At 44.0% G+C, this 16,708-nt stretch overlaps 1 protein-coding gene across 1 annotated transcript in view; it reads right to left on the bottom strand.

Moving 5' to 3' along the window:
• Positions 1 to 16,242, bottom strand: part of kcnh3 (potassium voltage-gated channel, subfamily H (eag-related), member 3) — an 868,694-nt gene extending 852,452 nt beyond the window's left edge. Inside the window, exon 1 of the mRNA XM_068035730.1 lies at positions 16,167 to 16,242. Coding sequence (XP_067891831.1) covers positions 16,167 to 16,242 — 76 coding nt within the window. The remainder of the gene's footprint in view (positions 1 to 16,166) is intronic.
• Positions 16,243 to 16,708: the final 466 nt, after the last annotated feature.

Here is a 16,708-nt window from a genome sequence, read left to right as displayed (position 1 = left end):
CGCGGTACTAAATGAGTACTTTGCATCAGTATTCACCAAAGAGAAGGACTTGGTGGATGATGAGCCTAGGGAAGGGAGTGTAGATAGTCTCAGTCATCTCATTATCAAAAAGGAGGAGGTGTTGGGTGTCTTGCAAAGCATTAAGGTAGATAAGTCCCCAGGGCCTGGTGGGATCTACCCCAGAATACTGAGGGAGGCAAGGGAAGAAATTGTTGGGGCCTTGACAGATATCTTTGCATCCTCATTGGCGACAGGTGAGGTCCCAGAAAACTGGAGAATAGCCAATGTTGTTCCTTTGTTTAAGAAGGGTAGCAAGGATAATCCAGGAAATTATAGGCCGGTGAGCCTTACGTCAGTGGTAGGGAAATTATTAGAGAGGATTCTTTGGGACAGGATTTACTCCCATTTGGAAACAAACGAACTTATTAGCGAGAGGCAGCATGGTTTTGTGAAGGGGAGCTCGTGTCTCACTAACTTGATTGGGTTTATTGAGGAAGTGACAGTGGATGTTATCTATATCTATATGGACTTCAGTAAAGGAAGGGCAGCGGATGTTATCTATATGGACTTCAGTAAAGCCTTTGACAAGGTCCCTCATGGCAGACTGGTACAAAAGGTGAAGTCACACGGGATCAGAGGTGAGCTGGCAAGATGGATACAGAACTGGCTCAGTCATAGAAGACAGAGGATAGCAGTGGAAGGGTGCTTTTATGAATGGAGGGATGTGACTAGTGGTGTTCCACGGGATCAGTGCTGGGACCTTTGCTCTTTGTAGTATATATAAATGATTTGGAGGAAAATGTAGCTGGTCTGATTAGTAAGTTTGCGGACGACACAAAGGTTGGTGGAGTTGCGGATAGTGATGAGGATTGTCAGAGGATACAGCAGGATATAGATCGGTTGGAGACTTGGGCGGAGAAATGGCAGATGGAGTTTAATCCGGACAAATGTGAGGTAATGCATTTTGGAAGGTCTAATGCAGGTGGGAAGTATACAGTAAATGGCAGAACCCTTAGGAGTATTGACAGGCAGAGAGATCTGGGCGTATAGATCCACAGGTCACTGAAAGTGGCAACGCAGGTGGATAAGGTAGTCAAGAAGGCATACTTGCCTTCATCGGTCGGGGCATAGAGTATAAAAATTGGCAGGTCATGCTGCAGCTGTACAGAACTTTAGTTAGGACACACTTAGAATATTGCGTGCAATTCTGGTCGCCACACTACCAGAAGGACATGCAGGCTTTAGAGAGGGTACAGAAGAGGTTTACCAGGATGTTGCCTGGTCTGGAGGGCATTAGCTATGAGGAGAGGTTGGATAAACTCGGATTGTTTTCACTGGAACGATGGAGGTGGAGGGGCGACATGATAGAGGTTTATGTTATGAGCGGCATGGACAGAGTGGATAGTCAGAAGCTTTTTCCCAGGGTGGAAGAGTCAGTTACTCGGGGACATAGGTTTAAGATGAGAGGGGCAAAGTTTAGAGGGGAAGTGCGAGGCAAGTTCTTTACACAGAGGGTGGTGAGTGCCTGGAACTTGCTGCCGGGGGAGGTGGTGGAAGCAGGTACGATAGCGACGTTTAAGAGGATTCTTGACAAATATATGAATAGGATGGGAATAGAGGGATACGGTCCCCGGAAGTGCAGAAGGTTTTAGTTTAGGCAGGCATCAAGATCGGCGCAGGCTTGGAGGCCGAATGGCCTGTTCCTGTGCTGTACTGTTCTTTGTTCATAGCGCTTTCCAATGTATTACAGAAACACTGCCTATTCTTACAAAAATGACAAACAGTTTTGTTTTCCCTCATTTACAGCTGGAGCACATACCACTTCAATCTAAAAGCTTGACGATGACACTGGCAAACATATAAGACAGTAACCACTGTACCAATTGACGGCTACTCCACCTCAGGACCTTACTGATATTCAATATGTCACAATACTGTGAATCAGATCTGTTACCAGCTGCCACTGTTTATATTTGTAATAGCCTAGGTTCTGAGTTCAAACAAAACTCATTAAACAATTTCTTCTATTGTTTTCAAGTACTGTAACTGTATTTGAGGTACCTGTGTCACAGTCAGTGATGCTATCTTAGCAGTCATGATAAAGGGAAAAACGTTTAATCTTTTTTTTATTTATCCATGTGATGCATTAAAACAAGAATATTTACTTTGCAATGTTTGCTATGACATGGCCTCAGTCAGGACATCTTTTTATTCTCTATTACCATTTTGCCTAAAGTTGCTTATAACAAGGGTTCCACCCACCCACCAGCAGCCAAGCCACAGCCTAACAGGTTAGAAAGGTGATTTGCAATTTGTCACTATTAACAGTGTACATTTGCTGATGGTGCTGGGACTACAGAATAGCAAGGTTAATGCTCTTGCCACACCGAGTTCACAGTAGGGCTAATTCATTATATATGGTGAGCTCCAGGCCCACAAAGGGAGAGGTAGTGAGAAATTGTTCATCAGATGGCTTTAAACGACCTTTAAAATTTCAAAGATGCAGAAGCATTTAAGAGGTAAATGCCCACATATATTGGAAAAAAAGTCACAGTTTAGTAAGTCAAAAATATATTGAAGATATTTTCAGCTGTTCCAAAGGCTGGAGAGGGCAATTAAAGTTGTTGTCAAAAAACTAGTGGTAGTCAAAATAAAAGTGAAGGGAGGAAACAGAGACTGGTTGGTAATTAATGGAATGATATGATATCCAAGCCCCTCCCCATCACCTCCCCTACCCCCATCCTCCACCACCACCCCCCCCAATCTGATGGATAGTGGAGTGGATGAGCTGTTGCACGAGATGGGTGAGGAGAGTTGCCACATTTGGTACTCTGAGGCACTCTCCCCAGAGGAAAGCAGTGCAACATATGCTGGCAGGGAGAGGTGGTCAGTTTCAACGTGACCTGCACAGCATGGGGACAGATGCAGTAGATGGAGGAAAAACTTTAATAATGCCGCCAAAGTCTGATACCAAACAGTATTATTTACCAGGTAATGGCCCAAGTGTGCATGTCAGAAAGTATTGCCAAGCAACTTGTTAACGATTTACTGCTGTTCCATGTCAAGTGTTCATACAGCCTTGCAGATTGTTTGTTGCTAACTATACATGCCCATAATCCATTACACAGTCAAGCTACAATTTACAACTGAAAGGCTTGATACACTCATACGTTCAAAGTGCTGTAACACAGCCAAGCTGCATGATGCATGGTCACTACCAACACACGAGATAGGCTCATTTATCACTGTATGTGCTCGTTCAACTTGTGACACCTGATCACAACTTTCTTGTTTGTAAGGACAAAATAGTAATGTCATGGGATCATCATCACCTCCAAATTTCCCTCTAAGTCACATACCATACTGATGAACATATATCAGTGCTTCTTCATCATTGGTGGATCAATACCCCTGAACATTCTAATATTGTAGGAGCACCATCAACCATCGGAACTGCAGCAGTTCAAGAAGATGGCACACCACCACCTTTCTGGGCAACTCGGGATAGGGAATATATGCAGCCTTGCCAACATCGCCCACATCTTCGGAACAAAAAAAAAGACAAGGTGCCACAGAATGAAAATGAACATGCATGAAGTAAAAGAGAGTTCAGAAATTACAAGCTTTGCTTTACCTTTAAAGGGGTCACCCTACACATCCCTGTATATAAGAGAGACTATAAGAGAAAGTAGCCCAACATTTAGCAGTAGGCATTCCCTGCTCAGGACAAATCCCATCTAAATTCATATGTTTAGTTCCCCTTCTCAATCACTCCCACAGGCAATACATATTGCTGCAGAAATTATTGCTGAACTACTAAGGCCCCAATATGCCAGGCAGGAAGCATATTTCCATCCAGAAATGGACTACCTGCCATATTGAGTAAGGACAAACAAGAGGCATCCTTTACCCACACCTGAAGCAAGTGTTAGGCCTCTTTGCATATGTAAATAAGGTGTCCAATGCCTGATTGCAGAGCCCTTCTGAACACTTGAAAAAGAGTTCTTCAGCCAAAAAAATTTGAGATCCACAGTCCTAGTCTAGCACATTTGATGATTTATTTCGTCTCTTTGAACCCTAGGTAAATCATGAGGGTGTATTTCCTTGGGGTTTCGCCTGCTGCACTGCCGTAACTTCGACAGAAACCCCATTTAGATTCACAAATGAGGTTTCTGCCAAGATTAGGGCAGCGGGGTGGGGAAGCCTCTGAAAATTCACCCCAGTATTTGCCTCTAACTTTGAAATTAGTAATGTAGCTTTACACATAATGGGCCAAGTTTTTCTGCTTCAAAACCAGCTGTTATAGTAATATTTCAGGTGTAGAAAACAGGGACCACCTGCATTAAAACAGCTGCAAACTTCATTTGCAAAATATTGTGCTTAAAACCAGATGGTCTGACATAGGTTTCAGACATTTCCACAGAGCACTATAATAAAAAGTTTCCTTTTGATGAACTATTTAAAGAATATTAATTGACTGTCAACTGGAGGCTCTGAGCAGGATTTTGTGTTTTGGCTCGGGACTCCAACGTCGGGGTAAAAAGGGGGCCTTGAACCCCCCCCCCCCACCACCATTATATTGTGAGCAGACACCTGACCTTGATTTTAACTTAATAGGTCAATTAGGTGGGCTTTTGAAGCTGGAGGGTCAATAGGAGGCTTTTTCGCGTGGAAGGAGCTGCAACCTGCATCTTGAACGCCCTCTCAGCAATGTTAAAAAATGTGAATTAGAAAACGACCGCAGCTGCCGCAGCTATGGCCAAATGGGCGGGGAGGGCCTCAAAGGCATCCTGGAGCGCTGGCCCACCACCACCTCCCCCCCCCCACACCACCACCCCCGGCAGTTGACCTGTTCCCAATGCTGCATTAGTCCCACAGGCCAACTGGGGAATTCCAGTCCGCCTCTGATAATTGGTCTTTAAACTACCCGTCACTTAGGGGTGGGTAGTCATTCCACCCCAAACCAGCCTCCAGCAAAAAGGCTCTGGAAAGGGATGGTGCCGCCAAGCTGGCACACCAGCCATCAGGGTAAAATTACACACTTGCCCACCTCTGATCTCGCCCCATATCGGGATGTAAATTCTGCACTCTAATTTCGAAAGAAAGCATCAACTGACTGACTCATCTTGCAGAATTGTGTCTACTGTCAGACAGATAGTCAGGGAGCATCAATGGCACTGATCATGGAATAGTTTGTCACCCAATCCCAAGCTATTCATTCCTCTTATCCTACAGGTTTAGTGAGTAGAGGACAACTGAGGAAAAATGAACACCCTGGTAATCTTCTGGCCTTTTACCTCATGTTTTGTTTCTCATGAAGCATGAATAGTATATAATCTTTCATTCACACATTATTTTGAGGCCATAACATTCTTCTATATCATACTAAAATGGAAAATCTATAATCTGTCAAAATATTTCAAGGAATAAAATTCCTAATTTACAGGGTGAACAGGGTCAGCAGTGAAAGGAAAATAGTAGAGAGGCAGTGCCTTAAAATGTAATATTATGTCTTGTATTTGAGTGTCTGAACACTCTCAAATACAAGGCATGTCTGAACACTATGAAAATTATAAGAGATGGATGTCACCACAAATTGGGAAGTGTAGGTCATATGTTCACCATTAATGTTTTACTGACTCGGACTGACAGGAAGTTGGATGCAGTCAGTCTGAAGGGTAAGAGACTCTGGCCTGGTAAAACAGAAACCATCACTTACACCATAGACAAGTAAAAACCTGACAATTTCATTAAGAAAGGAAGTGGCCACAGATCTGGAGTTGCATACCCTTTCCTGGAATATTTCTTTAACCATCATTTTATTGGATATTCTATTCATTTAAAAGCCAAGGTTGAAAGGAAAGATTTTGATAGCGAAAAAGTAATTTTTTCACATTGATTTGATAACCCACTTGAATACATCAATATTTTTAACTATTTTACAGACTGTAGCCTTGTATTAGCCTAATTCCCCTATTTAAGGACATATTTCTCCAATGTGATAACAGTCTGCAGCAGTTAAACTTATCCACCATTTTGTTTCATGAGCCCTTCTAGTTTAATTAATTTGTCTGTCAATTGCTCAATGCCTTTTAGTCTCAAAACCAGGTAGTTAAATAGTGCATACTCTTTTTTTACTTCTGTTTCAAGTACCATCTATTAATATGGTTTTAGACTAGTGTTGGCTTGAGGCCAATGCCAGCTTACAAAATTGCAGACAAAACAGTCTGAAGTTATATTCCTGTTCCACTTCACTCTCTGCCCTGATAGAAATAACATTCAGCCTGCATATGGTAGAGCACCACTCACCAGAATTCAAATGCCAGTTAAATTGTAATGTTAGCAGACAGCCAACTGTCCCTTATCACTAAAAATATTAAAAATTAAGATGAAAAAAACCACTACTAGCTTTTAAACTTCATTATACATCAGTTGCAGTGCAGACAGTGGCCGGAATTCTTCGAGCCCCGTGAAGGCATCTTGGGAATAAAAACAAAAAATGCTCCAAGTACTCAGCAGGTTTGGCAGCATCTGTGGAGAGAGAAGCATCTTTGGAGGCAGGTGGATGTGGAAAATCAAACTGAAGCTCATCGGGTAGCCTCCCCACCCTGTTCGCGCCTCCAGGAAATTTTCCCAGAGGTGGACTGTGAATGGAATCAGCATTAATTAGTGGCCATATTTTTACGGGGAGGCAGGTTTCTCAGCATCACATGGGCGCGCCATTATGTCAGAAGCCTGGCAATGCATTGGAGGTGTAATCACAGTGGGAGGTCCAAGCTGCATAACAATTGAGGCCTTGTAATCATTTGCTGGCAATGATTCGCAAAGCTCATGTATCCCAAGCAGAAAGCACATCATTGCGGCTAGGTCATGGAGACTGATGTCTCTGCTACTGCTGTACTTGATGCGATGGCAGTCACTCACCTCCTACTGAAGGTGCCTCCATTGTGTCGCTGTCTCTGCTGCTGGTCCTTCAGCAGCACCCACACTGCAAAGGTGGCCAACGACCATATCGACAGATTGCACTGAATGCACCTTCTGAGTATGGAACCCAGCCACCGTGCCTAATTGGACGGGGCTCCCATAGGTGGCCTGTTAATTGGCCACCTCCCATAAGATCACGTCGGGGGCAAACCTCAGTCATCAACGGGGTCAGAACCCGGAAATGGTCCCGGTGCCTGAGATTTCTGATCGGGAACAGGTTTTAAGCAAGTACAAAGACAGGGAAAGAGAGAGGAGGAACAACAAACAGCAAGTCTGTGATAGGGTGATAGGCAAAATAGCCTACTACAAACCTTCCTTTTCTTCTTTCCTCCTCTCTCCACTTTTCCTCTGTACTTGCTTGAAACCTGTTATATCTCTTAACTTTTTCCAGTTCTGACGATAGGTCATCAACTTGTTCTCTCTCAACAGATACTGCCAGACCTGCTGAGCATTTCCAGTATTTTCTGTTTTAATTTCAGATTTCCAGTATCAGCAGTGTTCTGATTTTGTATGAGTTTGTACACTTCATATTAATTCAGCAATATTCCTTAGAGAGGGTTTCTCCAAAATAAGAGCTTTGCCAAGGTAAAATGTCCACATTGGGCTGAACCTTAACCTAAAGAAAAGGTAGGTTTGGGTTGGGTGGGGGTTGAAGTCTCAAAAATCTGCTTCTCGACCCAAATTGGTCTCCAACTTGTTCACTTCCAGGTTTCTCCGAGGCCGGAAGGTGGGTAGGTGACCAACCTGATCGAAGGAGGTGAGTTAGCATTTTAAATATTATAATGAGGCTGCAAGTCTTATGTCATTCAGTTTTTCAACTTTAACTGCCGTTGGCTGGGTTTCCCAAGTGACGGCTTCATCAAGGCAAGGGCGTGGTGGATTCAGCATGTCAGTGCCTTCACATTTACCTCCTGGATCCAGTGCCTGCCTTAGGAGCCTCTGCAACCTGGCACCACCACCCCCACCCCCCACCGCATTATGAGGGAAATGTGAAGAAAGTGATATTCTGCCAGTGATCATATCTCTGAGTGTAGCACAAATGTACATATCAAATCATAATTCTTTATATTCCATTTAATTCTGATCTATATAAATGTGGGTACACCATTCACTGGCCAGATACATTCTAACGTTCAAGTAATTCTGTTTTGCTGTTTTGATCATCTATGGGGGTAGTTTAACACATTGCTCAATCCCAAGTGTATGTTCCATTTATTTTAACTGAAGAGCCAATATCTTATTTTACCAATGGCAAGTGGCTGCTTAACAAAGAATGTGAATCTTAGCTATTATTTGTAAGAAAGCTTATGTTGGGAAACTAATTCATGTTAAGTATCTTAGTTACAATATATCTACTTGGAGCAAATGTATTAATGCTGTCCCATCATCCATTTTATTGTAGTGACAGGTTAGTTGTATTGACAGGCAGTAGCCAGTGTACATTTAGATATGGCCAGATTTTGTTGGTGCAAGGCCCACAAAATAGCTGGAAGTGTGAGCAAATAATGGTGTAGCAAGGAACTTGGTGAACAACAGGGCAAACAGTCTATCCCTTAACCAATGAGATTAAATGATTGAGAAATTAAATATCGGAAGGACTGAGAGGAGGTGAGTTAGAGTCAAATCAGGTCCAGAAAGGGAAATATAACAAAGCGGGTTTGGATAGGGTGGGGGGGCTAAAGTCTTAAGAATCAGATTCCCAACCCGAAACCGCCTCCAATCCGCCCACTTCCGGCTTTAACTGAAGTGCGAAAGTGGGTAGGCAACTAACCCGCTCCAAGGAGAAAGGTTGGTACTTTAAATATTATAATGAGGCTGCAAGTCTCATTGTTATTCAGCTTTTCAACTTTAGCTGCTGTCAGCCAGGTTGCCCAAGCCTCTGGAACCTGCTAGCTACACACAGGAGAGGACTTGGGGGATGCAGGTGAGTACCTTTACACCTACCTTATGGATCCAGCATGCCTGCCTGAGCAACCCCCACAACTGGCACCACCCCTTCCCTATGGGGCATCCAATCCCCCTTTCAGGAACCCCCACCCAGGGATTGACCCTTCCTCCCCCTCCCTGGGATCGACCATACCCACTGCCATCAGATTGACTCTCCCCCAGGACTGATCTACTTCCCCAAACCCGGCGCAGGCTTACCTTGTCCTGTGGCTTCAACAACCGGTTCCCTGCCCAACAGGAAGCCAAGCCCATAAAGCTCGCTGGCTTCTAGGCATGAACCTACCAGTCACATCATGCGCAAATTATAAGGTACAATTTATTTTATGATTAATTCTCAATTGCAGCTTTAATCTGTCCTTATAACTCCACAGAGTGCAGGAGAAACCTGACTTCCAGATTCTCCGTGACTTTCTAAGCCGTCCACTCCCAGCAGATTAGGTAAGTAAAAATCCAGGCCCAAGGGAGGGAGGAAAGATTGGATTAAAAGAGAGAAAGAGACAAAAACAGACAGAAAGGAAAAGTACAAAAAAAATTTAAAAATTGACATTTTTTAAATCTCCTAAAATGATTCATAACCTGAAGGAATGAAATGCCATGCTTAGAATTATTTACTTAGCTGGGCAAAAGAGGTTGTTTGTCAGTCATTAATAATTATCACGTCATTAAAAGGGTATTTATATTGTTAATTGCCAGATTAAACTTTCTGTAGCACACTGAATGGGTGACTCACATGAAAATGTAGCAATAATGAAAATCAAAGAGTAGTTAAGCGTAAGATGCCAGTTTCATAAAGCTAATGGCGGAGCAATGCAAATCAGGCAGCCACTTGTGGCAATTTGCAATTCATGAGGCATCTCTTCCTGGCTACAAGCTGCGGTCAATTTGTGAATTAATAACAGCATGCATCATTTAGACACCCTCATTTTTTTCAACAAAATCTGGCCCAATGTCAACTGCCTAGTTCATACTTGGGCATGTGGCTGTTAATTCTTATGCTGCTCCTAATTGAATTTAATGATCTACAGTTATTTCTATCAGGTTGCTCCCTGGCAAACGTTTATCCATTCAGGTGACTACAAATCCAGGTTCAGTTAGTAGAGATTGACTTTTATATTGAACTTTGATTTCAGAGTCAATGGAATCCAGTGTGATCTAAAACTAAATCTGTAGCTGAATTTTGGGAACCCTCATGATCATGTTTCTGAGAAATCTAACATCCCACCATCAAAAACATGACTACATTATATGGATATGGAATTAATGCAGGCAGGTGGGATTAGTATAGATAGGCATTATGGTCGGCATGGACACGGTGGGCCGAAGGGCCTGTTTCTATGCTGTACGACTCTATGACTCTATGACATTTTGCCTTTCACATTCAATCTAAAAGACTCCCATCCTGTTATTTACCTGGACAATTTTCACACTCTGTAGTTATATTTCTGTCAACAAACTGACAAATGTTTATTCCGTGTATTTTCTCACTTGGTTCACAAAGTATCAAACACACACCCATTGTGCTCATGCAAGTACTTGTTGATTCAATATAAAGATCTCTTTTGCTATTCTGAACATATTTTATATTGGTTTGATCAATGAATGATTTGCAAGCATCACAGCACAATATTTAAAATTTCAATTTGATTTCTACTGAAATTGAATTTTACATTGCAAGTGATCCCAAATGAAAAGTTACAACACAAAAGCTGAGTGCATATGTTGGTTCTTTTTATCCTACATATCTATTACATCAGCCTGGATTTTTCTGATTTCATTGCTTTACAATTTGAAAGAAAAAGCAAGAAAGCAATCAAATCATTGAGTACCTGGGTATAAAATAAATAACTGTTAGCACTGAAGCCTTAAGTCCTTGAGTGTCTCTGTCACCATACTCAATAAAACTAATGGGGGGCTAAATTGAACAGCCACCGAAAACAGACACGGGAATCTCTCTGCACGATTAACCCATGCCTGTTGATTGCAATGCAGGCAGCATGGCAACTTCAGACTGCCTGTTCATTTGAATGATCTTTGTGTGTCCAGCCAGCACTGACTGCACTGGACAACTCCACTTAAAGCTAGCCAGCACCTCTTAAAGGGGCAGTGCATTGTGGCTGGAGCATGTACTGGGAGTTGTGATTGAAGAGCATCTGACCTGGGGAACATTGAAGAATCGGAAACAGTGGAGAGAGCAGGCTCCAAGGCTTTCAGACATGCACTTGAGGATTTGGTGGAGGAGCTGAAAAAGAAGAGAAATGTCCTGTATCTGTAGGGGGAAGGGGGCCCTCAAGACATACAATCAAAAGGCAGTGGGAACAGATTGCTGTGGAGGTCAATGACAGGAGCCAAACCCCAAGAACCTGGATTCAGTGTTGCAATGACTTCACATGAATCATCAACGTCAATGAATGCATCATCAAATGCCATATTTTACCAACTGCACCAGCAGCCTCAGGTACTACTCAATTCACCACATTCCCATCACTTACCTATCAACAATCTCTGTCAATCAGACCTCATGTCTGACATTCATGTGCTTCACCCAACCCTAACACGCCTAACACTGCTGCAAAACTCACACCACACATCTCGCAGCTTGCCCAAACTGACAGTTATTCAACCATGACAGTCACATCACAGAATCAGATCGCATGACACTTGTTGACACGCTTCCCTCTCTCTTGCAGAGCAAGGTGGCACACAACCGGAGGCAACAGGAGCTAAACCAGAGGGGGACAGGCGGCCTGCATATCCTACCCCCACTTGGAGGAGACAGTGTTCGCCATTAGTGGGACAGCCATTGACAAGGCCGTGGCGAGCTGCAGGGCTGAAACCATCGGAGATGACGGTATCCTCATACCTAATCCTCCTTCTCACATCCAATCTCCTTCTCATCCCACACTATCTTCTGATTTACAAGCTGTAGATGGTGTAAGCAAGCATCTGTTACTTCCCACACCACAACCTTACCCCTGTGCTTTTCTCCTTTCAGATACCCAAGAGGTCCAATCTAGCCTGGCAGTGGAGGAACAAGATGAAGAGTGATGATGACATAGCACTGTCACTTGATTCCACACTCGCACCCATCAGCTCAGATACTGACACTACATGTGTCTTAAAGGATAGAATAGAGGTGGGATCTGCACGTGGTGAGACACCAGGCACAAATGGGCTGCAATCAGGGCAGGAGACAAGGGCAGTGCAGGTACTAGCTCACCAGAGGGTGAAGTCACACACTGGTTCCGCTTCAAAGGACTCAGATGAGGACTTTGATGGGGAAGCCTGCAGAAAAATGCGGATAGGTATGCACAATGAAACACTTGGTGCACTGGAAAGCCTGCCAGAAAGCCTGTGGTCAATATCAAGGAGCATGGATGGGTTCAGTACCAACTTGGCACACAGCTTTGCGCAGAACTCGGAGCCTATCCTTTATAGCGTGGAAGTGGTGGCCAGCTCCGATGACACATTGATGCAGCAGCTGATGGCAGCACAAACAGCAGCCACCCAATATCTGAGTGCTTCAACAGAAATTCAGACTGGTCTCATGAAAGCTCAAACTGCTGCCAAGCAAGCTCAGGCTGCTGCCATCATGGTTGAAGATAATAGTCTACAAAGGGACTTGCAGGCTCTCACAGCAGTCCAGCATTCTGTCCTCCAACAGATTACTAGGATTGTTGAGATGCCACCCCAAGGTAGTGGCAGCAGCTCAATGGAGCACAAACCTGCAGTCCTCTCTCAGGAAGCCAGCATTTATCCTCCCACCACTGCCACTCCACCAGTGCTCTTGCTGCTGCCTGTCATCCATGCCAAGATGGTGCAGTCAGCAACCAGGCCTTCTAGGCCTAGAGCTGCTCAAGGTTATCCTGCAAGGTCATCTGCAGTCTCTTCCATTGAAAGTCAGCATCCTTCTGCCAGCCTGCTACATTCACTGGAGTAGCACTGCATAGGAGAACTAGGACAGGCAAAGGCATGTGGGAGATAGGCACTAAGTGAACTCACAAGGGTGGTTAGTTGACTTTTTCTGTACAATGTGGCATGGTTTCATTTATAAATTTGGGTGGAATGTTCATTTTGTGGTGGTTTTTATTTTTGCATTGTGGCCAAGTGGATGTTGTAATGTTCAGAGATAGAGTGCAGGTAACATGTGAGATGACTGGTGAATGGGGAATTGGGATTGCTGTTACTGGTATTGCACTCAGATGAGTTCGTCATGGATAATCCAACCATAAAGGAGCTATCTAGGTTGCTTTCTCCCTTGTTCTTCCTTCTCTTCCACCTCCTCATGCTCCTGCTGCTCAGTCACTTGCTGTATAGCTGGTGGCATGTGTTGTCCCGTCAGGGTGACAAGGTTGTGGAGCATACATCAAACCAGCACAAATCTTGACATCCACTCTGTTGAGTACTGCAGGGCTCCTCCAGGGCGGTTCAGGCAGCAGAAGCATTGTTTCAGCATGCCAATGGTCTGCTCGATCACATTTTGTGTGGCAGTATGGCTTTCATTGTTAGCATGCTGCACAAGTGTGCATGGGTTGCGCACTTGAATGATCAACCATCTGGTCAGCAGATAACCCCTGTCATGGAGTAGCCACCCTTTGGCTTGCCATTGGAGCTGGATGTAGTTGGCACAGTGGACTGCCACAGAATGAAGGCATTGTGACTACTGCCAGGATAGCAGGAATTGACCTGCATGATTTGCCACACACCAGCTGCAAGTTGAAAAAATTGAATCCTTTTTGGCTCTGGCATAGGCAGAGTTGACATACGGCACCCATAAAGTGATGTGCTTGCAGTCAATGACACCCTGCATGGTGGGGAAGCTGGCAGTCCTAGCGAAGACTTATGCTCCCTCCACCTGCTTTTCTTTGGCAAGAGAAAATGAAATGTAGTTAGTACTCTTAGAAGAGAGTCTCCCTTACACAACAGTGGATGGAAACAGCACAATGTTATAAATATCTCCAGCTCCAGCCTGGCAAGAATGAGACACATAAACGTTCATTACCATGGTCACCTGAACAGCCACTGACAATGCGGTCCTTGCCTTGCTCTGAGGTTGCAGTTGTGACTGTAGCAGGTGGCAGATTTCAGTAAGGATGCCATCTCACACATTGTTCCTCATGAAGGTTCAGGTAGGAATATTGCTCCCTGAACACCTTGGATGGATATGGTTCCTGCACAGAGCACTCCTCCTTCTCCCTCTTCCAGCTGCTTGTCCTGTTCTGCATGGTCCTTGTTCATTCTTCAAGTCATGCTGTATTCCAGGGGGAATGCCAACTAGTATCTGAGGGCAACTGGTTTGTGCAGAAGCCTTGAAGTCACCTAAAACTCCTTCAGAACCTGCCACATCACTCCATGTAGACTTTTGCAATTTTAAACAACTATGCAAAGCATCAAAACTGTTGAAAGAAATCAATCAGCAACTAAACTGTAAGTAGTTGATTATCTTTTTATGTATTGCTGGTGGTGGGGGGGGGGGGGGGGGGGGGTGTACGGGGGGGTGGTCCTTCCAGCTGCTGAGTGCATGTTCAGCTGTGCCAGTTTACATGAGGGCGTTGGCTGAAGTGTTTAGCTCCAGAATGGCATCGCTAGTGTCACAGCAGCATTGCACACTGAAGGACACTACATACTTCCGGTGGACGCTCATTGTGTACAAACTAACACCCTCACTAATATTCGCCCCATAAGTTGCGAGCGCACCGCGGATGCCATTTTTGGCGTTTTTAAGGGCACTCATTGCATCAAAAAAACGAGTGCCAACGAGCCCAATTTGACTCCCTCACCATCGGCGATCTACTGCTAGCGACACCAAGTGTTGTTCTGCGCTATTAATCTTCTGTGTTGTGTGTCAGTAATATCCAGCTTCGCCCCACATTAAGCATCCTTCATTCACGGCAATGGTTGCAGCAGGCTATGGAAAACAGACAACTCTACTTATATTTTCAACAGCACTCACTTCCTACTGCCTTTGATTCATTTTCTCAGATGCGAGTTACCTCCATGAGACCGAGTGGATTCGAAAGACTTCCTGTGCACTTTAGAAAAGCATTGTATCTCGTATTCACAAGAACTCTGGTTCATTAGTGAACTGCACATGAGAATGTCTAAAAGGACGATGCCAAAGAGGAAGCGGCTTCCAAATGTTTCATTAATCGATATTGATTTTAGGTCGTTTAGTTGAGTTCATTTAACATATTCACAACTATCTGAAGCCTATATATATCTCGCACTCTGATCATCATGATCACACAGCAGCTACTTTCAAGTACCTGTTCTTATAACATTTGAATAGAGTAATCCCGAAGGAGAGACCATATTTTACTGGCTCTTAAAAAAGAATTTAAATAATCAGACAATTATTTTATTAAGTATGGTGTTTTTTCTCAAGGAATGCAAACTGCCGCTTTTTAAAACAAACTATTTGAACTTATCTGGCTGCATTACTGATCAAAATTGAAGTGGACGAAAGGACTTGCGTTAATCAGGAATTCTGCATTTTCTTTTTTTCTGGTCATTATGTTAAGAGCAAAGCAGCTTTCCTGCTATTCGCGCGTTTGCTGTTTGTTTCGAATCACTCTATTGTCTCTGACCATGGTGCTGAAACCAGGAACCCAGGAATAGCGATCCCAAGGGAAAAGCTAACATTAGGGATCGTAACAGTTACAGTATTAAACAAGACTAAAACGTGAAATTGGTGATATCCAATGGGTCCCAGTTCTCAGCCAAGCAATTCATTATTGGCTGTCACGGGAATCGAGTTCGGTCGCTCTGGGAGATCTGGAGGTCTGAAGACTCCAGTGTACAAGTCCTGCCTTATTGTAACGGGTCGTATTACAGCACTGTACGATGTCATGTCACAGCTGGTCAATAACCACGTAACAAAAAGCCGTTACCAACACATCTTTTTCAATAGCAGGTTGCATCAGTAGACTGAACATTGCAATTACGATGCCCAACAGCCCTGTGTCTTCTGGCTGCAGGGAAGGTCTATACTCGGGTTACCATTTCACTAAGTTGAAGTTAAACTGCTTGTGCTTTAGAGTCTACTCCATCTGTTTACATCGAAACCGCAGGGCTGGGAAACAAAGTTTTGCACTTTTAACTTCATAATCCTATTACTAGGGTGTCTTTTGATTAAATATTCATCTTCTAAAACTGCAATAGGAAACATCCGTTCCTTCCCCTCCCCCAGTTTATATACAAAACATTATTCACGGCATACATCTATGCAGTTCACTTACGAGTTCCGTCGAATCGTGTTGCAATTGTATCCAAAAAGGTGTTCTGAGGCGCAAGCAACCCTTTCATGACAGGCATCTTTTCTTGTGCTGACAATAACAGCCGTAGCCATTAAAAGTGATTAAACAATACGGAAATACAATATATATGTAAGTACGTAAACATATATATGAAGGAGTCAGCCCCAGGCACCCGAGCACTTATGTTGACTTGCACACTTCGGCCAAGCAGAAGTGATCATTGCTTCTTTCGCCGAATTTACGCACCAAAGCCGAAAAGTTGATCACAAGTTAACCACGCCGCTTTATAATGCCGGTTGAGCCATGAACTCGAGGTGTGACCGTGTGAAGCTGCAGTCTGTTCAGTTTTTCTCTTCTTCTGGTAGCCTGAGCAGAGACAAAGTGCTTCCAACGCGCCTGCTTTGTCCAAGCAGATGCCGTGTCACATGAGTAGCAGGGGCTCAGGATGATGGGGAGGATCCTCGGGGCTCTAGCCGTTCCCAGGTAACATCAATACACAGGAATAGCCACTCCTGCAGGACCCG

The sequence above is a fragment of the Heterodontus francisci genome, chromosome 7 (assembly GCF_036365525.1).
Source record: "Heterodontus francisci isolate sHetFra1 chromosome 7, sHetFra1.hap1, whole genome shotgun sequence".
Lineage (NCBI taxonomy): Eukaryota > Metazoa > Chordata > Chondrichthyes > Heterodontiformes > Heterodontidae > Heterodontus > Heterodontus francisci.
This window is presented reverse-complemented; position numbering and strand designations above follow the sequence as displayed.